The 27,705-nt window shown below is 41.3% G+C and overlaps 1 protein-coding gene across 1 annotated transcript in view; it reads right to left on the bottom strand.

The window, feature by feature from the left end:
* Positions 1 to 633: 633 nt before the first annotated feature.
* LOC139587654 (sucrase-isomaltase, intestinal-like) overlaps positions 634 to 27,705 on the bottom strand; it is a 61,255-nt gene continuing 34,183 nt past the window's right edge. Inside the window, exons 13-23 of the mRNA XM_071422047.1 lie at positions 26,148 to 26,265; positions 23,132 to 23,300; positions 22,450 to 22,566; positions 19,672 to 19,820; positions 15,599 to 15,683; positions 13,151 to 13,207; positions 11,368 to 11,498; positions 10,433 to 10,521; positions 9,362 to 9,411; positions 3,545 to 3,703; positions 634 to 770 (exon numbers count right to left, since the gene is read on the bottom strand). Coding sequence (XP_071278148.1) covers positions 711 to 770; positions 3,545 to 3,703; positions 9,362 to 9,411; positions 10,433 to 10,521; positions 11,368 to 11,498; positions 13,151 to 13,207; positions 15,599 to 15,683; positions 19,672 to 19,820; positions 22,450 to 22,566; positions 23,132 to 23,300; positions 26,148 to 26,265 — 1,184 coding nt within the window. The 3' untranslated portion in view covers positions 634 to 710. The remainder of the gene's footprint in view (positions 771 to 3,544; positions 3,704 to 9,361; positions 9,412 to 10,432; positions 10,522 to 11,367; positions 11,499 to 13,150; positions 13,208 to 15,598; positions 15,684 to 19,671; positions 19,821 to 22,449; positions 22,567 to 23,131; positions 23,301 to 26,147; positions 26,266 to 27,705) is intronic.

Below are 27,705 nucleotides of genomic sequence, written 5' to 3' on the forward strand. Positions count from 1 at the left end.
AGTTGCTTTCTCTGCACCGTGCAGAGCAAACATATCTCACATCAGACATTACTGCAACCAGCAAAGACTCTGGAGAGACCCAAGTCTTAAGGTTCCTCCACAAGACCCAGCTCACTTTGAGAAAGACATGCCCAGGCTCCAATCACATTTCAGGATGGAGAGAAAAAGTGAGTGACCACTATAATGGATATCTTGTAGTCTGAGACAATGGGCTGATTTTTTAGATATGATTACATAATAATTAATATAATATTATACTAATATTTATTAGATGATATATTATATGTATTGCATATTATATTAATGGCAGGTTATGTATAGGGCTATGGAAATTAATTGGTTGTTCCTTTTTTTTCCTTACCATAGCTTTGAAAAAAACCCAAACAGTGTATGCTGTGTAGAATATGGTCCCATTGAGAACATTTCCAAATATTATCTCCATTTTGGTGAGACAGAATTTTCAGGATGATTTCTTCTGTGCTATTTTGAACCCACATCAGTTTATGTTAATACTCACTAACTACTATTGAAAATTTTATTTGAGGAATACTGAGTTACAAATACTACATTAAAAAAAAAAGAATCAGTCATCAGTCACCAGGTTCATACACTATGTTTTAATGATAATTTTTTTTTTTACATTAAAATCAAAGTGAGATATATATCTGAGGGCTAAGGATGCTAAATTAAGTCACTGTGTTCTCACCATTCTAGTAAAACTTAATGTTGAGTTCCTTAGTAAGTGGAACAGAAATACGCAAAACCAGTTTCTGTGGAAAAAAGAGACACAAAATAATGAATTATGTTAATGTAACAAAACCCCCAAACAGTTCAAAACAGAGATTAAGAAGTGACACTTGAGTTTACACCTTCATGATTTCTTTAATATATCTGGTAGGTGAGACTAACTTGATGGCAGTATGCATCTTCCTACTGCTTCATCCAATTCAACATCCCTTTTAGAAATTCAGGAATGGTTTAAAATTAATCAATTATGTGATTTAAATATTAAATTGTAAATACAATATCTGTCCTGCTCTCTCCATGTTCAGTATTAAATTTAATGTATTTTGGGCTACTCACATAATTTCCATTTTTAGTACTTCACCAGTTTTATCTTTAGGTTTCAGAATTAATAATCTCTTAAAATGCTCAATATCCATTCACACCTCTTTGCCAGCCCACAAATTCGTGTTAACATTAACAGCCTGTGCTTACTTAAATCACTTCTTCAAAGCATCTAATATTTTCATCTTTCATCAGAAACAATTCTCTACCACTGCTTAGTGAGTTGGAATTCCACTTCTTGAATAATATGACTTTTCTTCAAATACCAGGGAAAATCCAGACAAAAGTACTGCAAACCCATCCAAACACCAATCTGAAAATTGCCAGGCAGCCAGAGAGGCTACTCCAGATTGCAGAACTGCATGGACTCTGGGAGCTATGGATGTTGGGAGACTCTGCCCTTCCCAGCAGAGGATGCAAGTGTGATACAAAGAACCTCCCCTATGCCCACTGTCAGCACAAGCCTGGCCAACAGATGTACCCTTCTAACATCCCTGCTGCTGTCACTGTGCAATTCCTTAAGGCATGAGACTCCAGGGGAAAAAACAGATAACAGACTCCTAATAATAGGAAGATTCTGTGATATTGCAAATGTCAGATTAGGGTAGCGCTGCATGAATCAGAGAGAAAGAAGTGGCTTATTACTAAGCAACCTGTTTCTATTTATATACAAATAAATATGGCTCAATAAGCACTTCAGCACTGCTATTAGGTAAATTTGCTTTCTGTAAACCAAAACCAATATGGTAGAAGTTACTTTCTACTGCAGCCCTTTTAACAGTGGGGTCTCTGCTTGTAAAACTATTATACAAAATGTAATCTCACTAAGCCTGTAAGAAAGTGGCAAATTTGCCCTTTGCATTTTATTTTTTTAATTACATAAATAAGCATTCAAGATCTAAAGCCAAGCTACTGCTAGGGTTCATTTTTTTTTTTATTAGAGGGTCAAACGTGAGAGGAATATAGGAAGTGACATTGTAACATCTGTACAGGGATGGTGAGAGAGGCTTGACTAAATCTCTCAGAATTCCTCTCAGAGAGGAATATATTTAGCTGGTGTAGAAAATTTAAAATTTAACTTTTTTGTAGTTAAATCCCTACAACATCAGCTTGGTGGGTTTTTTCCTACAGCATTTGAAGTAGATCTTAAGTCATCAAGATGATATTTTACTCTTAAATTTTATTTTTGAGACAAGCTTATTAGTCTTTTAAAATCATCTTTGCATGTGAGGCTGTTAGTCTGCAGTTATCTTCTGGATATCTGTAATTGGTACCTTCAGGCACATCTCAATGGAATGTTTTCTTTACCCTGCCACATTTATGTTGCTTTCAGCTTGCTTAGAGGCTGTAAAACAATTTCTTCCCTTGAGGCAATACTGATTATGTTTATTTATGACATTGTCTCTGAAAGTGAGATTTTTACAATTCTCCAAGGCAGAAGTTTATTCTCAGCAATTTTCTTCCTTTACAGACTCCCTCAATAAAATAAATGGTAGTAGCAGGTATGTAAAATGGGGATCACTCTTTGGTTACAAATGAAGCTTAAGCCCTAAGCCAAGTGAGTAGGGTAACATAAGGTGTGACATCCACTACTTGTTGCCTCAGTTATCTTTCACTGCAGGATGATTTAGTGGCATTTTGCAGTGTTAACACCAGGAGTTCCCTAGATGCAAGCAGTGCTGAGATGTGAGTACACATCTCATACAGAATGTGAATGACCACTTCAGCTTGCTGGCTGGTGACAGATATGGGACAAGTGGCCAGAGGAAAGGAAGCAAAAGGGTTTGCTCCTTTTGTCTATACTGCTGTGCAAAAGAAAATTGGGACCACAGAGGCTGCTGCTGCCTAGGGTTTGTTAGGGGTGTCCAGTCCATCCCCTCTGGAATATCCCCACTTTGGTGCCAGAGGAGCACTACACAAGCAAGTCATGCATTTTGTTCTGGAACACTGAGGCTTGGCACTTTAAGATGCTGAAATTATACCTCTTTGGAAGATAGGAAGATGCTCCTTAGAGCCAACAACACTGGAATAGTTTTTGGACACCAAGGAATTGTGAGAAAAAATCCTTCTCACAACACTTCTTTTCAGCAGCAGATAAAAAACTTTGACAAGTTTTCTCATTTTATTAGAATAAGAATGCCCATAAAACTGCTAACTGTGCTCTCAGCTCATGGATGTGTATCTTCTTTCCAGTATTTCAGTAGTTTAAAAATTTGTGTAAGTGGCAGACATAAGGTAAAAGACAGTGCAGATGCATAAGCAAAGATTAAAGTTTGCTAAAAGAGCTCTTGCTTTTGCTTTTTTTCCCCCCTCCTAAATGTCAGACTGTTGTATCAAGAATGGGTGTCTGGTTATACTTCAAAATATAAGGGGTGTGGATGAGAAACAGTTCCTGTCCCTCACTGACTTCATCTCTCTTCACTGTTCTTCACCCTCCTTTCCCTAAGTTTTTTCTTAACCTCAGATCAGGTCTTACCCCACTCATCTCGTAAGACACAGCATCTCCACGGATGGATCTTCCATTCAGAGACACAGCCTGAGGTCTCAGTCTCAGGCCAAGGATGGTAATTTTGTTGTACTTCAGAGTGTCAGCTCCACGGTAGCCATCTTTAACTATTTCTGTCTTCAGTTGTCCCTGGAAAAATCCACAGAGAAAACTTTAGCACCATGACAGCTCTTTAGAGGTGACTTTCTGCACACTTAGGTTTCATCCTTGTCACTGAACATACACAATGTAGATATTGAAGTCATAAAGGAAAAAACAACAGTCACATTAATTTGTACATAAAAAAGGTTTCATGTATGATTATAAACGAAGAAAGTAAATCACATTTACAGCATTAATTGGATTACAAATAGAAAAACATGTCCAAGAAGACATATTTTTCTACTTTTAATAAATGTAAAATTTGTTCTTGTACCCATTACAGAGTACAGTGGCATATGCAAAGACAAAATCCAGACACAGAGATTCAATTAGTGACCTTAAGACAGATTTAATTAACATCCCAAACTAGCTGCTTTAAAACACTAGTATCTTCCACAAACAGCAGCTGCTAGATGTTTTGCCCCTATTTTATGTACCACATCTCCTGCTAGAAATCCCTGTTATATATGTCCCAGCTTTAAAGGAACATTGTATGTCCGCAGAACTTTGTTTGCTGTACTTTTTATTTACTATACATCCCATATTTAAGGGTATACAAATAGGACATACAAAGTCATTAAGCTAATTCATTTGGATCACCAGTATGACATTCCCATACATGCAAAGAAGAGGAATCATTGCATTTGTTATGTGATCAAAGTTGTTGAGGAAACAAAGATGAATTACACTGCTCAGGAAATGATGGATGGCTATGCAATCATGATTTTTTAAAAATATGCCAAGGAGAAACCCATGATGGAACCTTTTGCATAAATTAGCTTATGTTATTTCAGTAGTGCATTGTAGGAGGAGAACAGGAGCTAGATCACAGTACATGTAACTTAGGGCTGTGCTTAGACTGCTTATTTCAGGCATCCACACTAAAAATAAGTGCTAAGCCCCAGCACACTGATTTAAACTGCCTAAATAAGGAATGTTGGCTATTATTTAGCAAATGGGGAGAGGCCTGCAAAAGCCTCCAGAGCATTTTTTAGGGTACCTGTTGCAGTGTGTTTTTATTTTGCAGGTCAATGTTTGATTTGTTGTTTAGTAGTTTTTTGGGCTTTTTTCCCCTTGCTTTTGGAGTGGCAGAGACTTATCTTTGTTATTCAATTGAGCCAGGTGTCAGTTTATCTCTTTGCTACTTAGCTATTTTTCTGCCAAGTTTCAAAACCTCTTCCTCTCACATCCAGTTGTTAACCCCTCCCGTCCCAAGCAGTTTTCCTCCCCTGTATCCCTTGCCCTTGTGTTCCACCACCAGTTCCCCCGATTAGCTGAACATTGTATCCTCCCTTGAGACCTACCCCAGCCTTTATAAGCTGTTGTTTGCCCCCAGCTCATCGCCTGGGTCCCCCAGACTCAGGGAGCGTAACATCAAATAAAGTAACCCAGTGCCACCCCAGGCCTGTGCTGCTGCTGTGGCCTTTTTGTTCTGTGTTGTGCCTCCACTGGTAGCTGGGATTCTGTGGAGCCCTGAAAGAGGGGGACTGTCACCCCCGCTACTGTCACTATCTAGCCGGGACATGCGACAGTTGGTGCCCTACGTTGGGTGACAAATGCCTCTGTCCCTCTGGGAGCCTCTCAGGAACCCTGGGCCAGTCCCGAGTCGGCAGACACCGGGGGGCAGCCCCGACACGGGCGACAGCGGGGAGACACTGTCTGTGTGTGCCCCGAGGGTGCTGAGGGCACCTGGGCTGGGGGGAGACACTGTCTGTGTGTGCCCCGAGGGTACTGAGGGCACCTGGGCTGGCAGGGAGACACTGTCTGTGTGTGCCCCGAGGGTGCTGAGGGCACCTGGGCTGGGGGGAGACACTGTCTGTGTGTGCCCCGAGGGTACTGAGGGCACCTGGGCTGGGGGGAGACACTCTCTGTGTGTGCCCCGAGGGTGCTGAGGGCACCTGGGCTGGGCGCCTGTGCAGCACAAGAGACACCAGAGACATCGGTAGAAGAGAAAGGGCCGACTCTTAGCAGGGGTCAATCCAAGGGTTTATTAGGATCCCAAAGGAGCTCCTGCACCTCAGGGGGCCTCCTGCTGAGATGCGCCAAGGTTACGTTTAAAGGGAGGTGGAAACGCAAAGTAGATAACATTTTACCAACCAATGAGTGACCCTAAGGGATGGATGTTGGGGATAGACATTTAGGACAGCGTATGGGGCAAGGCTTGGGGGGCTGACCCCTGGCCTCTGGCTCATCACTCAATAACCTGGACCAAAGCTTCTGGATGGAGGGGGTGGGATGCTGAGTGATTGACAGAGAGCCAGGGTGGGGGTTTGGGGATGATCTCATCCCGGGAGAGGGATAACACAGGTAAAGGGAGGGGGGTAGAGTCTGGGATAAACCATTTGGAAAAATATGGGGATACAAAACAAAACTAATTCAAAGTATCACAAAGTATAAAAACACACTACAACAGGTACCTATTACATGTGCTGTCTTATTCCCTCTGGCAGAGCTCCAGCACAGAGGGAGGCTCAGTTTAGAGAGAGCACCTCCCTATGGTGTTTATGCTGTCTCAGGTGTGGCTAGGCAGGACAGCCAGCTCAGGTGGCCACACAGACCCAGGAAGCCCAATGTAATGCTGAACTCAGCTCTCAAGCTCAGAGGCCCAAGACAGGACTCTTCAGCAGACACCATTTTCCCTGACCAAGGTCTAGAACTGGAGGTCTTGGGGAAACAGAATCACAGAATATGCTGACTTGGAAAGGACTCATAAGGATCATGGAGTCCAACTCCCTGCCCTGCACAGGGCAACAGGATGGTCTGGGTGGATGTGACCTTCTCCTCCCCAGGCATCTGACAGTTAAAGCAATTGGCCAGGAAGGTCCTGACTTCTTGTTTGAGGCATTTATGGATATCACTCAAAATCCCATAAATGCAAAGCAACATGAAGCCCTAGATCTGATGCCAGGAGCCATGGTTTCTGTACTCTGAGCAAAAAGGGTCATGAGTTTTCTTCTTACCATGTAGCTCTGATCCTATCAACTTCACCTTTTCTTCCCTCTACATTTTCACCCTGAATATTGGACCAGTTTTAGGAGAAACTTCCCTTCAGGCTATCCAGTCACTTAGTGCCTAATATATCCTTTCAAAAGCTTCCATTTTATTGAACAACCCTTCTATCACCATCCCTTTAGTACAGCATGGACCCACCTGGTACAGGCTGAGCATACCTGCCTTGTCTGCTACCCCTGGGGATCAGGACCTCCCTGCTCATCCCTGAAGCAGAGTGGATCTCATACAGGTGGATCAAGTATTCTTCTAGCCTGGTGGGCTTCATGTAAGGGGACACTTTGACTTAGGTCACTTAGTCACTATGCATATTGGAGGGGATATGCCAAGGGAATTAAAATGCCAACTGCAGTGAGACAGCACCACAGAGCAGGAGCTTGAATCATTCTCTGAGAATTAAGTGCCTGCCCTAGTCTTGAATTCTTCTTTACACTTTTGAGTTGTTTAAATGAAAATATAAATTAAAGGGTCTAATCCTGTAGCTGTTACTTTTGCAACACCCCATCCTGGGCTCAGAGTAAATGCTGTGATGTCAGACCTTGCCAGCAAATCTCTCAGGGAACAGAACTTGAGTGTTCTCCTAAAACTAGGTGTGATTAAATTATTCTTCCACATTTTTAAAGAATATAGAAATGTGCAACAAATACTAAGACTTTCATACATTTCTCATACTTGAAATTGCTATTTGAGATTGACTGTTTTCTTTATAAATACATAATAAAGACTCGACATTAAAGATTACTGGAATGCAGATAGGGAATTCAGTCATGGATTTACAAGCAGAAGTCAAATATGACCAATGAGAAATGGAAGTGCCAGAGAAGCAACAATCTAATTTGCACAGTTCAAAATTTAATATAAAACTGGATATTGTCTTTCTGTAGCCTTACTGCAATAAATTACTATACACAGACTACCCTTTTCTTCCAAAAAAGAAGGAATATTTTTTTCTTGGTAAATCAAGAACAAAATAAGTTAAAATTAAATTTGAAGTCTACCCATGTGGTGTTAGTTCCAGGAAAATATCTCATGAACATACCAGGCTACATAATAAATCCCATTGGCTTACCCTGCATTGCTCTTGCTCCTGGAAGGCAGATCTTCTAAGAGCAATATCACAATAGGGGTTAACATGATTTTATTGTTTTGACTATTTTCTGTAGATTACTTTGGGACTTTTAGGAATACGTGGCATGAAAATCACATAATCATTTAGGTTGGAAAATACCTTTAAAGTTATCAAGTTCAACTATTAAGCCAGCACTGCCAAGTCCACCAGTAAACCATGTCCTAAGGGCCACATCTACACATCTTTTAAATAACTCCAGGGATGGTGACTTCACCACTTCTCTAAGCAGCCTGTTCCAAGGCTTGATAACCCTTTCAGTGAAGAAATTTTTCCTAAAATCGAATCTAATCCTCTCCTGGTGTAACCTGAGGCCTCTAGTCCTATCACTTATTCCTTGGAAGAAGAGACTGACCCCCATCTGGCTCACCCTCCTTTCATGCAGTTATGGATAGCAACAAGGTCTCCCCTGAGCCTTCTTTACTCCAGGCCAGACACCCCCAGCTCCCTCAGCTGCTCCCCATATGACTTGTGCTCCAGACCCTCCACCAGCTTCACTGCCCTTCTCTGAACACAGGATCTGAGGTGTGGCCTCACCAGTGAGAAGTACAGAGCTACAATCATTGCCCAGTCCTGTATATTTCTGATACAAGCCAGGATGCCCTTGGCCTTCTTGGCCACATGCTGGCTCATGCTCAGAAGGCTGGGGACCAAACCATGCCATAGTCTATACACAATATCCTATTTATTACCAAATGCTAGAATTGCAGATGAAATAAGATCTCTAGGGACAGGTGATTGAAGTAGTTTTTTCTTACAGTAACTCCCACAACTTACTATCATATACTTAATGAGCTTATGGTAGACATATTTCACAGTATTTTACTCGATTGAAGCCTTGACTGTTGGGCTTTTCTACAGGTCTTTCTCAGGACATGTCTGCACAGAACTGAGTGCTGTGTGAAAGGCATCAGTGCACTGATCCTGAGCTAATCTGTTCCTGTGCTGCACAGAGCATCTGATCAGCACAGTGGGTTGCCAGAAGCATGCTGGATCTCTCCACAGGACACCCACCATGGGAGCAGTGTCTGTGCTGTCAGACAAGGAAATGTAAGCTAAAGAATTGAGACTACATAATTCTCTGCACCACAAAACATCAAGTGATAGAAGTTAAAAGGTTGCTGGAATATCCTGAAGAGAGGAATCCAGCTTTCTCCCACCTGTCAGATTGAAAGTCACTAGGTGGAACACAAGAGAAAGGTCCCTTGACCCCAGAAGCTGCAACTAAGGGGAAAAAAAAGTTGAAAATGTGGGTTTTTTCAGATTCATATTGCAGCAAGGACATTAATGACATGTGTCACTATGATACTCAATGAAGCAGACATAAAATTGCAGGATCACAGTTGGACTATTTTGTAGCTAGCTGTAAATGAAAGCATTAGGTAGCTTACCCGGTTTATAGACTGAGCCAGAAGACAAAGATCAGCACCTTACAATGGCTACACTAAAATACAGCTACACAATGGCTACACTAAAATATGTAAGTAGGTATCTTGTATGTTGCCACTTACTTTGCTGAATGTGTATTTAGCCAAGAAGTAGTTCTCATTTTCAATAGTATCTGTCAAAACACAAAGCAAGGAGGATTGATATCAAAACAGGCAGCAAAATCCATAAGCAGTTCACATTACTGTAGCAAGCAGCTAAGGTCAAGCTAAGATGATTTGTGGGCTATTTAATCTCTTCCTCCAGTCTTAGGTTGATCTCAGGAGAACACAATGTGAGAGACGGCCCTCTCTAGCAGATCAACTGCTTCTAGTGTCACACATTTCTCTTATCAAAGCACTGACTTCAACAGTAATCAGCTTTTCACCTTCACAGAATCACAGAGTAAGATGACTTAGAAAGGACCCTCAAGGATGATCAAGTCCAACTCCCAGCCCTGCACAGCACCATTCCCAAGAGTCACACCATTTGCCTGAAAGCATAGCCCAGACACTTCTAGAACTCTGTCAGGTTGGTGCTGTGACTGCTTCCCTGGGAAGCCTGTTCCAGTGCCCAACCACCCTATGGGTGAAGAAACTTTTTCTGATATCCAACATCAACCTCCCCCAGCACAACTTCAGGCCACTCCCTTGGGTCCTGTCACTGGTCACCACCGAGAAAAGATCAGCATCTGTCCCTCCTCTTCCCCTCATGAGGAAGTTGTAACTGCAGTGAGGTCTCCCCTCAGTCTCCTCCAGACTGTACAGACCAAGTGACCTCAGCTACTCCTCATACAGCTTCTCCTCAAGGTCCTTCACCATCTTTGTTGCCCCTTTTAGATGCTCTCTAATAGTCCTTTTCTACACTGAGGTGCCCAAAGCTGCCCCCAGCACTCGAGATGAGGCTGCCACAGTGCAGAGCAGAGCAGGACAATCCCCTCTTGCCCAGCTGGTGCTGCTGTGCCTGATGCCCCCAGCACACAGGAGGCCCTCCAGGCTGCCAGGGCACTGCTGGCTAAGGTTCAACTTTCTACTGCTCATTCTGGGGTCAGTTCTCCAGCAATTTCTAGCAGGAGGCAGTGCCATTATGCTGCTGAAAGGTGGCCTGAGGAGAGCCCTATATGCAGGTACTGCTTCACAGCAGGGGACCAGGCTTACCAATGGAATCACCATCATCCCAGAAGAGAGATCCAGAAGCTTCTCCTTGTTCATCCAGGGCAATAATGAGTCCAAATGGGTTCAGGCGGCTGTTGACAAACATGTTGAGAAGTGTCAGTACAAAGCTGTAGGCACAAACCTGTCCCTTCCAAGCAACTTCACAAAAACTTCTGAACACAACTCCCATTTGAAGGTTACAAAAACATCATGACAGAAGAAAGACAACAGTGTTCACCAAAAGGACTCTAGAAGTGATGGCAAAATCTTTGCCTTGCCTTGTCCTACTAATGTCTAGATTTCTCATGTGGATGTCTAGATTTTGAGTGCTCATGTGGACAAGCCCCCTCTTCCTTTGTGGCCTCAATGGATGATAACTGGATGAGCTGGGAGTCATAGTAAGGACTGCCTTACTGGGAGTCATAGTAAGGACTGCCTTACTATGGCTGCACAGTGCTGGCCCTCTCTTTCCTACTCAGATTAGCTTCTGAGCATGGTTCAGATTTGAGACCAGTATATTATCCATTTGCATGCGGAAATATTTTTCCTGAAGAAAGATTTGAGCTTTTCCACCTTGTTTACAGCATTTGATAAATTCACCCAAGAAGAATTTTGTTTTTCCCCTTGCATACATTTACTCTGAATGACTGACAGCAGGTCAGTGTGGCAGTAAGAGGTGCAAAAGCTTTTCTGAGCATATTTACAGAGCCAGGAGTAGGCGTCCGCTGTGCTAACAGTGACGTTCGGTCATCTCTGAGGTGATTTCTCCTAATGAAATGGAGCAAATACTGGTATAAAAATACTGTATTTTATCACTTGGGATGGCAGCTGGGAGTTGCAGATAGTCTCTCTTCTGCACTTTCTTTTGATTGCTTTTTTGACTGTCTGTGGGTCTGACCCCCACCATGGCTGTTGGTGACAAACACAGGTGACGTTACCTCTCAGTAGTGGTGGTGGCTGGTGCCTGCTGTGGCAGAATGTACCCTCCACGGATGTACAGAGGGATCTTGTTCAGTGGGGCAGACACAGTAGCATAGCTCTTCTTCCAGGAACTTGGCACTTTAAGACCCTACCATAAAAATTAATGCAGTTAAAAAAATGACAATCCAGGCAGTACACATACTGAAAAAGAGAGCAAGGGGTAAATTTTCATTTCAGTTACATCAGTGAGAAAAACAAACTAAAATATAGATTTCAGGAGCGTTATTCTAATTTCCTTTTTAACATGAAAGAGGATCTAGCCTCTGCAGTTATCCATATGCCTGAGATAGAAGCATCATGACTGCAAGACAGCAAATGGTCTTTAAAAATGGTATCATTATTCCATATGCTGATAAAAAACCCCCACTCATCAAGACACTGAGCAAAAAGAAAAAAAAACTTTTGCTTCCTCTTTTTATACATACGGAGCTTGTCACAATTCAGTTTAAGGTAAGTGATTCATAGTCATTTGGGAATGTAAACTGTAGATTTTCTTCTCTTTTAAGAACAATTCTTCCCCTTTCAAGAAGTAATTACAGCATTCAGAGAGTGAAATTTGTGTGTGTATAGACAAGCAGCATTAAGTTCTCTGCATCATCCTTTTCTGGTTTAATGCCTCAAAACCTCAAGAAAAGACTTATGTACAGAGAAAATAACAGGAAGGCTTTGCTCTTGCCCTCTGTAAATTATAATGATGATTTATGATAATTATATAATTTAGAAATCATATAATTATGATTTATTATTTTTATCCAACTTTGGTTTGGATAAGCACCATGTGCATGACAAGTGCCAAATACTGGGAGGTGGGCAATGCCAGGGGCAGGCACAAAGGCAGGGCAAGGGACAAAGGCCACTGTCCCTGTGCCCAGCCCAGCAAAGGTGTTCAGAGGGAACCATGAGGAGAGCTGAATTAAATGCTGGACTTCACAGCATAACAGTCTCATGAAAAGGAAAAAAGGAAAGGATTGGATGAACATCCATCTGAGGACACCAGCCAAATGCTGAAAAGGACCAAACTTATTTTAAAAAAAGTCTGCATTTCCTCTGAGAGCAGTTCTGCCCTGCCTGCTCCTCTACCAGGGACACTCAGGAGAGTTAACAACAGCCTGATGATCCTGGGCTCATTTCTGAAAGCTCTTAGCATCAGCTCAACTGCTCCCATTGAAGCCAAGCTGGGCTTAGCCTGCAGATTGCAGCAGAGCACTTCTGGAAATGCGGTCCTGGGGATGGCGTTGGAAAGGTCAAGGCCCTGAAGAGAAGAGACTGGCATGTCCCACAGAGCACATTGCTCTGCAGCTCTTCCAAATATGCCTTCTGTCAAAAGTGATGCATGTGCAAAAGTCCATGCACAGGAAGGTTTGTGGCATGCTCTCAGGAGTGTGGCTTAGGTTTCTGTCTCTGTCTGTGTGCATGGAAGTGTATCAGAACGAGAATTAAAAGTGGAGGGCAAAGAATGAAATCCTGGCATTTTCATGCATGTCTAGGCTGCTCTTGAAAATTCTGTTTGCTGTGTCTTAGAGTTTTACATGGCAAAAATAGAAAACAAAATGTTACTGAAAGCCGTGTCATTTATTCTCCCAGCTAGACTGATACAGACTTTTTTTCCTCTAGTTTTCTTTATCTACAGATGCTGAAGTAAAAATACTGCTGAAGATTGCTAAAAGTTATTTTGCTGGAATTGTACCATTTTAAATTATTAGGAAAAAAAGTAAGAAAATTAATCTTAAAAATACATACGGTATAGTAGTCAAACCACTGTGCATCAGGGAAGTATACATCCACAGTTCTTGCTCCCTGTAATTGTTATAAAGAGATTAGTCATTTTCTTTTTGTATTTCTGATATTACATTAGCTTTATTATATTTGTGCATGGAGAGATAGATGTATGCTGAATATTCTAATAACATCAAATTTTGGATATTGTGGCTGAGTTATTGTCATAGCAGTGGACTAGTGCTGGCTAATCTATAGTACTAAACAGACAAGCCCATCCTATTTGGGGGGTTTTATTGCCATAGCCTGGGATGAGTCAATGTTACTAGAATAACAATGTTATTCTAGTACATAGCTCTATGTCTTGCACCATTCCTGTCCCAGAAACAGGCAGAGAATGAACTCTAGCACACAGAGGATGCAGATCCTTCTCTTCTTGTAAACAATTTAAAGTTGCAGATAAGTAATAATAAATAATAAATGTTTTGCTAATTGCACAATTACTGTACTTCATTTTGCAGCATGTGTTGTGTCAGATCGCTGCAGGGATGTCATCATGCTAAAGGCACTTTGTATTAATAACTCCAGGAACAGTTGGGATCAAAACATACTTCCATTTTTGTTACAAGTTGCTTATTCTCACAAACAGATTAATTTTTACTATCTGTGTAGATGTCTGTCCCTTTGCAGAATTATGGATTAGCCCCAAGGACTACCCCAGGAATCTTGTGGAGCAAGAAAAGTAAAGGTGGAAGAGAAGAGTTAAGGCAAAGTTACCATTTGACATTTTAGGGATTTTAGATGTTTGAAAAACCCTATAAAGGCAAGATGCTCCCCTCTCCATCTCTTTTCAGTATTATGACAACCCTGGATATTCTGGTCTACAGAAAAGTGTGTAACCATCATCTGAGTCATGATGATTTCAGGGCCAGGTTGGATAGGGCTTTGAGCAACTTGGCCTAGTGGGAGGTGTCCCTGCCCATGGCAGGGGGAATTGGAACTTGAGATGATCTTTAAGGTCCCTTTCCACCCAAACTATTCTATGACTCCATGATTCCATGAGCCTCACCTTCATGACTCCCTAAATAACAAACCAGTGTGCAAGGCAGTTCTCCATTCTAATTTTTTTTGATGTTGCACTTGCTCTCATCCTAGGACTCAAGGTCAAGTCATCCCTGACTCATCTTTTCTACACAAGCAGATGTCAAGCTGCAGTTTGACACAGTCACTGCTGGCCTGCACTGCCACAGTGAGGAGGTTACTGCTCACCTCTGCCCCTGCCTGGCCAACTGGCCCAGCCCTGGCTGCCAGCTATCACACTGCAAGACCCTGCAATGTGCTGCCTTCCAAATTCTGCTTCCCTCATCACGCCACAGGCAGCCTTCATTTTGTGCTGCAGTTCTTCAAAAAACATAAGGAACTCCTTATCTAGACCCCCTATCATTTCATTTATCCTTATAATGTCCTCTTTTATTCAATTCTTTGCAAGAAGCCTCCCCTGGTTTGTCCCTTCCTCTTCATGGGAAGGGTTTTTTCCCCATCCTTTATCATCCTGCTGGTCTGAGACCCTGTGAAATCTTCTTTCTATTCTTCAGCTATTAGAAACCTGTGGGAGTCTGAAGATAAAGGACTGACGAATGAAGTGCCTCAGTGGGGTCAGAATGGTTTTAGAATTTAATTTATACTAAACTCACAGAGACAAAAGGGTTGGTTAAAAAACAAGGTAACAGTGTCCTGTTTAAATGTTTGATCATCAGCAACATCTAGAAATACATCAGCTATTCTGGCAGCATGCTGATTGCAAACAGCACTGGGATACATCCCATGCAAATACTTACCTCTGCTCAGACATAGCTCTCTTGTGCTGCCAGCAGTCAGTGGTGGGCAAGGAGAGAAACACACCCTTGCTCCAGCCAAGCAGGGAGAGCCATGTGCCCAGCACAGCAGAGGAAAATGCTGCTTTTTAAAACCTGTCCTGTTAGCAGCTCACATTATCATTATCGTTTCCATAATGACTGCCTTTGCCTGTGATGCTGGGAAACTCCTACCACAGCCCCTGAGGGCTGCAGTTCCAAAACACTGTGGGTGAGCAGTAATATGGAAACCAGTGTGCTTTCATATCTGTGTGTTTCTTCCTAGCTCAACAATTACTGCCCTGTGTGTGTCCTTGGAGACTGCTGCCAGCACAATAACAGGAGCACGTGAGGGGCAGCATCCAGCCTCTTTACATCACTTTCCTTTTTACTCACTTGGAGTAAAAGGGAAAGGCTGTGCCCTCACTTTCATCCTCCCACTTTGAGTACTGAGAAGCTCTATACTGCCTGTGCTGCTCAGAAATGTGTTCTGAAGCTTTGACAGAAGAGAGTAGAAAGGGATGATATGAGCAAACATGCTCTGAATATCATCCAATGCCCTAAGCACCACTCGTTTCTTTTATTCCAGTGTGATGGCATTTTTAATTACAGTACTTGCCTCGTCAAGAACAGGAGCAATCATAAAGGCAGATCCCCAAAGGAAGGCAGTATCTATTCCATGAGTCTCCAGATCAGAGGTAAATCTGTTTTGAAAGTTAAATACATACACAATGTTAATTCATAGTTGTTAGAATTTGCCAAATATTTTGATATTACTCACTGCAACAAGAAATCTGCTTCCTCAAAGTATCCTTCAACACAGCCAAATATTTTTTCTGACTGAAGGAATGCCAAAAACTGGACAGAGATTCAGATATTTCAGTAGTAGCAACCATCCCAGAGCAGACCAGGACTCTCACAAAATGATGAAGCTGATTTCTTTTCAGAACAGCAACAGTGGGAAAACAACTCACTTCTGTTCAGTGGGTTGAGACTTCATTGTAGGAGCCAATGAGCAGGACAGGGGCCAGGCCCAGGAGAGGGAACACAGAGGAAAAACATTGTGCTCTGGGATCTAAAGCATTTGTGAAAATCCTTGGATTTGGCCTCCCACAGCTTTCACAGATTTACATTTGAAATTGTTTGCAAGACAAACACAGAGCAACACTCATACATATTGTACATTTCAGCTGCCTCTCCTGAACGGATGGAAAACCTATGGAATTCAGTCCATTTTATTCAATGCACTAAACTTGTTTTGGATTCTGATCCTGTTCTCCAGAATGCTCACAGTCCTGTTTGCCTGGCATCACTTGCCTTCTCTTGGGAAGAGATCTCTATTCCACTGTGCATTAGCTAATGAAAATATTGAATAGCACCTGGCAAAGAAGAGAGATCCTTCCCAACTCAGGAACCTCCTTTCCTCCAGCATAAAATCCTTGACAATTTCAATAGGTTTTCAATCAGCTGTAAGTCTCTTCCTGAGGAAATAATTAATGGATCCCAGTTCTTATAAGAACATCACATACACAAAAAATCCACCTCTCAAATCCTCCTAAAATCAAAGTACCTTCTACTTCCTGACTTCTACTACTCCTCTGCCTCTGCCCCTCCAACAGCCCTGCTGCCTTGTCAGAGATGGTAACTGGTCTGCTTTTCACGCATTTTTGACAAATTCACACTGCCTATTGCATATTTACATATTATTCTCTAAGGATGTATAAACTCCCTGTTTAAAAACTCCTTTACTGTGTCTGTTTCATGGGCTTTGCAGCTGCCCCTGTCTAAAGCCAGGTCTCTGTTGAACACTGGCTGGAGCAGAGTGGTTCAGTGTCAGTGCCCTGCTTCACTCCCTGCCTGCTCGAGGCAAAGGCACACACTGCACCCAGCCCAGGCTTACAGAAATCCCCCCAAATAACTAAAGATAACTTGGCAATAAAAAGACACCTATTGAGTGCTCGGATTTCTAAAATATTGCAAACTTAGGGGAGTACATGGAACTTAAGAAAAAATGCTCTTGAAGGCATGTCTTGAGCTCTGCTTGAAAGAAACCTCAATTAGTTCAGAATTTTTTTTCTGTCCAGAACAGTAGCTCTTTTGGACACCTTAATCTTGGTCATTATTGCATTGTGACATAATACTTTTAAATGTTTATGCTTTTTGATGAATTACCTTGTCCTAAAGTTTTTGAAATCTAAAACATGAGTTTTTCTTGTCATCTCAATAGGCTCTCTGTATTTTCAATTCAACTGTAATAAAATTGTAATAGTAATAAAATATATTTTGTTGTGGGAGATTGCAGGACAAAAAGCTGATCAAGAAATTATGAATAAAGAAGAATCAATCATATTTTCCATCACATGGAAAGATGATTCTCACCCTTTAACTCAGCAGAATTTTCTCTTGTAATTACAGCAACCACTAGCACAAATTCAGCAAAAAAATAAACTTTCCTATTTTGAAACTATAAGCCATTAAAGCATGCTGTCATCTATGAAAGGTTTTGAATTCCATCTACTGCTTCCTCTGGTTAGATGCTGGCCTCTTTTCTGTCATATTTCCCCCCTGGTTAGCCATTAAACACATCTTTCCCTTCCACTAATGGATTACCATCTCACAGTCCTTTCTGGACACCTGAGGTATCAATACCTCTGCTTTATGGAGTTAAAGCCTCTGAGGCACCAAGTACATTTAATAGAATCTACTGGGATGTTGTTCTTGTTTGTTACTTGAAACGAGCCCCTAAATTTTCCAAATGGAATTAAATGTCCACATGAAGCAGCTATTGCTTGGAGACTCCCTGCCTAGGTATAGTTGTTTTCATGGTGAGGACTCTGAACTCATAAGAACTTCACTAATGCAGGAGGTTTTAGTTTTTCTTTGTATTTTTCACAAGTAAGAGGCAAGGGTGATGTAAACTTCCATCATCCATACACTGAAAATTCTGTTTCAGTTCTCCTTCTCAAAACCCCACATTTCTCCTCCTGTTAGCATCTGGGTCACTTTCTCTGCTTGGGCAAACCTACTACTAAACCACTTAATATTACTTAGAAATAGTAAGAAATACACATTAAGTAATAGCAGTGAATAATAGCAACCAGAATTAACTACTGGTAGTAAGAATCACTTTTAACTCATTTTAGGATCTAGCTATAGCAACATTAACAAGTGATGGGGCTAGGATGCCAGCAGGGGCACTGGGGAGGGAAACATCTCCTGATGCCTACCCTACTTGCATGCATTTGAGAGGTTTTATTTCCTAGTAATCCAGTAAACTCTGGTCCTGCTGACTAAGCTCCCATCAGTGTCTGTAGTGAACCTCTCAGCTCAGTTTCATTTGACAAAAGCCTCTGCTGGTGCATCTGAGACTGATTTATAACTCTAACCAAAGCAAATTTGGAAATTTGCCAATGTGGACATGGCCCACATAGACTACAGGTATGCTGGTAATGGTCAGAAAGGCAGCTTTAATGACACTAGAGCAATTCTGTGTTGGCAGAGATTAGCTAACATTAATGCCAAAACTAACTCGGGCATTTCCAATATTAACACAAACTACATTATATGAAACCATATATGAAAAAAGACCTAAAATAAATACTTTAATTAGTGTATTACCAATTGCAAATTACGAGTACCTATAAAATGCTCCCTAATTTTATCCAGTAAAATGACATTGCCAAGTAGAAACAGAAAGGATACTTCTTTTAAAATTTATCTGTTAACCATTATGCTGAGTAAGCAAAACAGATATTTTTCAAGTATCCTTTCCGTACTTGAATGGTCTGCACTTTGGTGTAACCCCAGTTTAATTTGAAAAAAATGCCTTACCCTTTAACCAGAATGTTTTTAAGCTAAAGGGGAAAGAAAAGAACATTATGCAGTCTATGACACAGCCTGCACCAATGAAGTGAAATTGTGACAGAGCTTCAGGCTTTCATATGTATTGTTTACACTCCTTTTGCTCAAGTCTTTGCATAAAGCATTCTGAAGTAGAAAACTAACCAAAAGCAGGTATAAAACTGATTAGAAGATTAGGACAGGGAAACTAAACCTCAGCTGGATTCCTGCTTCTTACAAAAAAGAAAAAATTAGTTGTTCCAAAAATCTGAGTTTAATTTTCAAAGTGGCTTTTCAGTCTGCATTTATTAATCTCAGTTTTGCACCTGCTTCTACACTCCAACATCTCTGTTTTCTCTGTGTAATTTGTGGACACAGATGTGGGTTGCATAGGTAGCATGCAGATCCAAATGCTAAATTGGAAAAAAGCCCCAAATGCTATGGATCATTGGTCTCTCCGTATGAGGCCTTTTAGCATTCTGGATCAGAATACAGATTTCATTGATTTCATTCAAATACAGTAAATACAGGTATGAGACTGTCATTTTTGAAATAAAAAAGAACTATATATTTGCCTAAGACTAAAAATTTTCAGAATTCTTCTTTCTTAAGTTGTCTTTTTCACCCCACTGGAAACAAATACAGGTTATATATTAATGGAAATTAATTACATATATTAAGAATTATCTTTGTGCATATAACTTGATTGATTTAACTGTTCAACTGTTCTTTTAAAAGAGAGGATGCAATAATAATACTGTGAATATTCTCCTAAGGATATCAGCCATTGCATACATAAGAGCTCAACGACTTTGTGAGCAAATTAGAACAAAAAAGAGACTCCAAACTCACTCGTGCATCAGTGAGCGCACCACGGTGCCTCCGTGAACGTGAGACTCGTAGAACAGGGTGTACAAGTACGGCAGCAGGGAGTATCTGATCCGAAGAGTAGCACGAGATATCTTGGCAAATTCAGCTCCAAACACGGCTGGGTCTTGTTCCTGTCCAGGAAAAGCTCAGATTTGTACTAAGCATTGAAACAAACTCAGCAGAGAAGCTGTGTGCAGCATAAGGAGAGCTGTGGCTAGCATGATGCTACGGAAGCGACTGTTTAAATAAGAAAAAGCACTCATTTGCAAACTGCAAGATCTATTAAGAACAACATTCATTATTCACAAACCAACATTTGTATAAAATTCTTAACTTGAAAAATTCCAGTGAGTTCTAAAAGATCAGGCCCCACCACAATGTATGTGAGCCCTCTGCAACCACCCCTAAGCTTGTGAGGAGAGGGAAGCTGGGGCTCCATGCCTGTGCTCAGGAACAGATACCCGGCATCTAGAAATTAATTTATCCTGGAGATGCAAGCCCTCTCAGACAAAGGAGATGAAACACACAAGAAAGGGAAGACTGATAATCTGCAGATCAAAGTCAAAAGCCTAATTACATTGGCCACAAATATAAAAGCAAGTCTAGGTAAAAGAATAAACTCATAACCCTGCTGAAGCCAACAGGTGACCAAAGTCACCGTGTGTGGTACAGAAAACATTTCATCCATTCAAGAAGCTTGACTTCTCCTCCTGTGTGCCCCATTTTAGGATGCCCTGACTGACAGTGCACCCACACATCAGCAGTGCCCCTCAGCTCCTCAGTGCCAGCAATGCTCTGCTGTGGGACAGGGCATGCACTTGGTGCCACCATCAAGGGGGCAGGTTGAAGCAGCCTGTCTGTATTCACTGGCTGGTTTTGGTCCTACTCCAGCACAACCTTGACTCTCCCATGGGATAGCAGGCAGAGCACGCAGCCAAGGGCGTGCTGATATGGGAAAGAGCTACATCTCCTTTAATTTCTCCTGTCAACCTCTCCAGTGCTAAACAGCCAGCTTACAAATCACATGGCTCCCTTTCTCCTTCATGAAATCTTCCCAGAGTACTCAATTTTCTCATTGAAGCTGCAGACTATATGATGAATTCCAAGGACAAAGAAATGCAAAAGTAACAGAAGTAACAAAGCTGTTTATATTATCTAGTGCTTTTCAGACAAGAAAAATATTAATTCATCTGTTTGAAATACCCAATGAATTAGGTAAAGTGGGTATTTAAGATTTTATGTTAACACTAACCTAATGTTAATTAAATTCAATATTTAAGTAAAATTTCACCATTATTATGTTTATATCATAATTACTCACTAAGAATACTCCCTGCTGGCTCTGAGCTTCAGAGCATCCATCTATTATTTCAAAAATTGCACTATATTTTTACCAGTGTTCTGACACTGTACAAACACTGCTTAATGTCACAAAAAACCAGTCAGACTTCTTAGGTGATTTTGAGTCACCCAAAATGCCTGTTCATTTCTTTCCGTGAACACAATATTTTAAATGGATCTAAGTAATCCAATAAAACCAAATATATCTCTCAGTTGCAGCACCCATCATATACACCCATTGTTCTCTTCTTGTTTATTAAATTGTACATATGAGATTGATATATCCACTCACCCAGGTCAGACTCTGTTTGCATGCTCAAAGGGCCAAGCAACCATATAAATATATATATATATACACACACACACACACACATATATATATATATATATGTACACCTCTAACTTTAGTGGAGAGGCAAATGGAAAATATTTCTCAATATCAACAGCTAATGCCTCACAGACATTTCTTCTCCTACAAAGAAATACCTCAGGGATCTACAGGCTAATTCCTGAGCCTCTTAATGATAGTACTATGGTTTATTATTCCTGCATTTGCCCAGTTGCTGAACATCCATAATACTTTCATGGAGAGACAAAGGTCTCCCTGGGAGTGTAAATGTTGCAGCATTTTGATGATGCAACTTCAAAGAAACTGAAGGTTAGCAAATAACCTGAGCTCCAGCATTGCACAGATCAGTTTACAGAAGGAAAAAACCCAAACACTTCTTGAACAAGCAGAACCATTTCATCATGGTTGCAGATAAATACAGAATAATTACAAAGGCTGCAAGACCTTCAAACTTCATAGCTAGAAATGACCTGATACTTCTTTCTGTTTGCAACAAGTCTTTAAAGGACTTTTATGGTGTTGAAACCAGGGCATGGAACTGGACTAAGGCTGCACTTTTTCATTCATCTCATGGCTCATTAGCCTTTTCTGGTCTTGGCTGCTGCTTGGCTGATAATGATGTCACTGTTGGTGCCTCTCCCTGGAATTCTCACATGTTTGTAACTTGCTTTTAAACAGCAAGCATGGTGTATAATGATCTCTCTCCCCTCCCTGCAATACTTACTATAATTACAGAAGTATTGAAACAAAAGTTGCAGCAATCAAGGGAGTAGGAAGATATCCCAACACTCACTGGCTCTTAAATAAAACCTGGGTTTCAGTAGGTAAAAATGAAACAGATTAATTTTACCAACAGCGTGAGAAGACCGGTGTTTTTATGTTATCTTTACATTATGGATGGGAAAAAATTACATTTCACTGTTAATTCCTGCTCTCAGTGCCGCACTCTTTTTCACCTACTGCTCCAGTTTACCCAAGAATGGCAGGTTAATTTTGGAGAAAGCAACACAAATCACTGTCCACATAATTGTAATCATAGGCTACAGCTTTATGTAACTTTGTTTACTTACCATGTTTCCCTCTGAATTGTGGTTTCGGGAAAATGGATAGAAAGAGCCAAGCTGCATCCAGCGCAGGCAGAGTTCATAGGTAGTGTTGTAGTTAAACCCACAGATATCAGCACCAATCTAAGGAAAAATTAAATTGTGTTTGTGATTGTGTTTGTGAAAATTAAATTGTGTTTATGATGGAGGCCCCAAAAGAGAGACTACAGAAATTTGCTAATAAAAATAATTTTTGGAAATAAATCCCTGTTTCTAACTATTTTACAAGAATGCTCTATAATGATACAAATTTTTCTGACTGAGGTTTACTGTCTCCTAGAGCACTAAGTTCACTGTGGAAGATCTGACTGTATTTCAATAATTCTACAAATTCTCCATCCCAACTTGCAAACCCAGAAATATATAAAGGAGCCCTACTCCTAGAGTACATAATTTGAAATCCTAGAGTACATAATACAAAGAGATCAGTTTTGGATGGCATACATTAAGTCAGTCTGAATCGTGCAGTGCTGTTTTTGTTTCCATTCAGCAGCCGAGACTGACATTTAGCCTTTTAATCTGCAGTTCCTTAGGCTATGGGGGCTGTTACTGCTGGCCATCTCAAGCAGCTTGTTTCAGAGAACATTTGAGCTAATTTGAAGTGATACAGTGTATAAGCCAGCACCTGCCTAGAGGATGCCAGACTTACATAGGGAATGCCAAAGAGGTTGAATTCCATGATTCCAATGATGGAGCGGCGCAGGTCCTTCCACAGAGAGAAGTTGTCACCAAGCCAGTGAGCGCTGTGCTTGCCACTGCCAACGAACGTGGACCGGCTCAAGACGAACGGCCGCTTTCCAGTAGCCTGCTTGACAACACTGCAGAGAAATGCAACAAGATCATCAAAAACAGGAATGGCAACCAAAACATCTTCAAATCAACCTGGGCGTTCAGGCACAATTTTATCTGAAAGGGTATCACCATGAAACAATTATTATTGTGATCCCTACTCACATGCAAATGTGGCTGCAAAACTGCAAATAAAAGGAAGATTTACACAGTGGCCAAAACAAAACAAACAACAAACAAAAATCTATCTGATTCACTAAACAATTTCTCTCACGTATTTTAATCTTCCTAAATAATAATTTGTGTTTAATTTATTCTCAGCAGTGTCTCAAAATGAAAATTCAAACCATAATTTCCTTTCTATACTAGTATATTTACTTAAGTGTCCAATTAGTTCCTAAAAAAGAATATAATATGTATTTTTTTCAACACAGGATTTATTTAGAGATTTGTATTGGTAAATAAAGTTCCAATATCCAGGAATTAAAAACCAAAAAACCAAAACCACAATAAAATATCAAAAGTATATCTAAACATCTTATAAAAAATAAGCAACCAATATAGAAAACAAACCTGTAATCATTCAAAATGCCACCCCATCCTTGTAGTATTTTCTCTGGTTTCCTGTCTTTTTTGATATATGATGTTTCATTACAGATTTAGTGGTACAATGAATTTATCTTTGCTTTTTGAAAATAATTTTGCTGTGTCACCAGAAAATCAAGAGGATGTGCCTTACAAACAAATCTATTACAAAATTCCTCAGAATAGGATACTCTTTGTACATAATTGCAAACTACAGTATTTTATATTGCAGGAACCCAAATTCAACTCTTCTTTAATATGATTTGGGCAACACAATTTAGATTCTCTTGGAAATTCTAGCATGAAATATCAATCATGTTGTTCACCATCTACTTCTTTCTCCCTTTTCTTAATGAGATTTCATCAAGAGTTCTTTCACCTGTATTCATCATGGCCCAGTGTTTGCTCTTGGCTCTGTAATGGCACAGAGACTTTAGTGTTTCAACACTTGCTTCTGAAGCAAAAAAACCCAGCAGCTTTCATGGAAGAAAGCTGAATGTATTAACCTTAGGGGCCATATGCAGCAAGAGATGCAGTTCTTTAACTGTGAGGGACCTGCTGGTTCTGGTTTGCAGGTGCACTGTTGGGCCAATAACTGCACAAGACTCCATGTGCTTCATACAAATGTTATTTTGGAGCTTTTCATGGATGTCTTGAGCAGGAGTGCTCTCCTCTGGCTGCCTTTGGCTCCATTTGCAAATACAGGTGCTAATGAGGGCAATATCAGATCAACTCAACTATGATCCAGAGCTGCAAAAACAATTTGTAACAAGTAATTTATTGAATAATTTCAGTCTTTCACAAACCATTGCAGAGCAGGTCCTAATGTTGTCAAATGCATTTGTTGATTTAAATTATTTACAGAATATCATGTGAAAATAACTCTTGGCATTAAGCTACGCACAAACTGATTTCTGCTAGTTTATGTATTCAAATTCAAACCATTTGACAGAGGCCAGATGACACATCTCCTATTCTCTGTCTGCTTTAGAATAATTCTTAGAATTGGGTTTTTATATGATTATGAAATTGTCATTCATTTTCATCCAATATCCTGCAATTGATGCTGGGTGCTAAATATTCCTGTCAGTAATTTCATTTAATATATTCTTTGTGAAGAGTGAATGCAGAAAGGATATACAACCAGCCTTGAAAGGAAATCTATTTGAGAAACCCAAATGAATATGTACAAAAAATACTTCAGCAAAGTCTCCCAGCTTTGCAGCAAAATCAACTCCTGCATATACTTTTGGTGGTCTTCTCCACATTTGGCCAAGCAAAATAAGTTTCTTGGTAGAATCTCTTCAAAGACTGGGGAATAGGGGCCCAAAAACCATGGTAAGAAGTCCAGGGTTCAAGGGCTTCCTGTTCTTTCTCTGAAAGCAGGAATGTGCTTCAGCCAGGCCCATAAGAGCTGGCAAACTACTTCTGTTTTTTCCCAGGGCTTCCCTTGCCCTGCACTTGGCATATAAAATACAAACGCATCAACACCAGAATTAGGCTCACTTAACCATGCCCTCTGGATGCTATCAGAATCCAGCTTCTGAAAATGAGTGCTAAATGCTGAAACAGGCCACAACTGGACCCCTGCTTTGGCTCTTCCATTGTGGTATGAAATTTCCCAGTGTTTTAGCTCAATCCCTGCTGGAAAAGCCATGATCTGCCCATTTCATTTAATCCAACAGCCAGCTTTCCACAGCAACAGCCCTGCCTGCATAAGCTGGCTTTGAGTGCTTCCCAGCTGCAAAATGAGTTTTACAATAGCTGACAGCAACTGTGCTGCAATGCAGCTCTAACCTCCTGAACCAGCTGAGCCCCAAGCCAATCTGCAAAATGCTGCCTGCCAGGAACCACAGGCAGCTCCACAAGCAGCCAGGGGACCTGAACAGTTTGGATTCTCCACTGACAGTGACAGAAGCTCCTCTACCACAATAGTGAAGGCACAGATAAATACCCCTGACACCACACAAGGCTGCTTCTGCTGCCAATGCTCATGAGAAGCTCTAACAGAGCATAGGAGCATCTTGCTCTAGATATACAGAAGCAGCAGCTGTAAAGTTAGGCCCTATACATACACCCTGATTTAGATGAGAAAAGTAAAATTAGAAAGGATTCTGTTCCTTGTTCCAAGGTTCTTTTTTCTTGAAACTTCTTACTAAATGGCAAACAATGAAACAAGACATGGGTCTGTTTCTTATTAAATACTATTACAGATTTTCCAATAACATCAATGGCTTTTAAAATGCATTTTAATCACCTGGAATCTAATGAGAAATATTTTGAAAACTTACTTGAAAGTTGGTTCTGTCTGGGACCAGCCAAAGAGAGAGTGTGTGTTGTAGTGGTCCCCAAGGTAAGTCTTGGAGTCAGGGCACAGTGTCTTTTCCGCCAGGGAACGATCAGAGATGCCTGGGAATGATACAAACCACTGTAAAATCATATACATCACAATTCAGGTCTCTTCATATTTCTACGCATTCTACACATATTTCTACACATATTTTGGTGAAAACACCAAAATATTTGGGAAGAGGGAAAGCTGAAGTGCTGTACCTGCACTGATTTGAGGTTAGCACATAGCCACAAATACTTGTTTGCACACAGGCACATGTCCTTGCACAGGCAAGATGACTGAGTAAACACCGATAATTAATTTCAAGTTCTATGTCCAATAATCCAAAATATCTGTACAGGTGTCATGTATTCAGTAAGTAAGAAAGAAAATTTCTGCTTTGCTGAATTAAGAATATATTATTTTACACAATGACAAATTTTAGTTAACAGCAAAAATATCGTTTAGATGCTGCCTGGTCTTTGATCCCATATCACAGAGATGCTGGCAAAGCCCATTTGGTGCAAAAAAAATTTCCATCTGAAAATGCCTCATGAAGCTCAGCAGGAAATGGGCAGGTCAGATGTTTATACATTTGTTGAGGGTTAGGTTTCCTTCCTTTTGTTCCTTTTAGGGAATTTTTTCCCATAAGCTGCTAGGAAACACTAATTATTAGGTACCTAAGGAAAACAGGAGTGGCCAAGCTCAGGGGAGGAGGACATCTGGTTGCACTTCTCTTATCTGGAGTTCCTCTGTGAGGGGAGAGATACCATGGGAACTGGGCAGGTAAAGGACGGGGCTGGGGCAGCTGCTGGCGCTTTTCCTCTCGGCTTTGGAGAAGGATGGTTGGAGCTGCTGCTTGGGGAAGGGAATTCACTGCTGCTGCCGGAGCCCAGCCCAGAGCTGCTTCTCCTGCCGTGGCGTGAGCCTCTGCTCATGAGAGCAGCCACGGAACTGGGACCTTATTAACACCCACCTCACTAAAAGAGGGACCTGTCCCCATCTGTCCAGGATCCAGAGCTCGCCTCTCCCTGTCCTGCTGGGAAGCTGGGCCGCCGCTGCCCTGCCCCTGCTGCTTCTTCCAGCACTGCGCTAAGTTTTTGCTGCACTGTAGCCCTTCACTCCCTGCCTGCTGAGACATCCTGCCAGCCCATCTTGCTGTTTCCGAGAGTCCTGCTGGGGCAACGGCACCGGCTGCCCAGGGTTGGTGAGGCAAAGCCTCTGCTCCGTCCCTTCCCTCACCACCACGCGCTGCCCGAGCCCGCGCCACAGCGCCCCTGCAGCCGCGGGGGAGTCACCGCACCTGCCCCGCCTGCCGGCAGCCAGCAGCGCCCCTGCTGGCCGTGCCCGGAACTGCAGGCTGTTAGCGGGTTCCAGGCTCTGTTCATTGTTAATGCTGTAGCTGTGTTGTTTTGTTTGGCTTGTTAGACGTACTACTAAAGAACTGTTACTGCTATTCTCATATCTTTGCCTAAGAGCCCCTTAATTTCAAACTTATAATAATTTGGAGGGAAGGG

The sequence above is a fragment of the Agelaius tricolor genome, unplaced genomic scaffold (assembly GCF_023055355.1).
Source record: "Agelaius tricolor isolate 1412-34295 unplaced genomic scaffold, bAgeTri1.0.p SCAF_3, whole genome shotgun sequence".
Taxonomy (NCBI): domain Eukaryota; kingdom Metazoa; phylum Chordata; class Aves; order Passeriformes; family Icteridae; genus Agelaius; species Agelaius tricolor.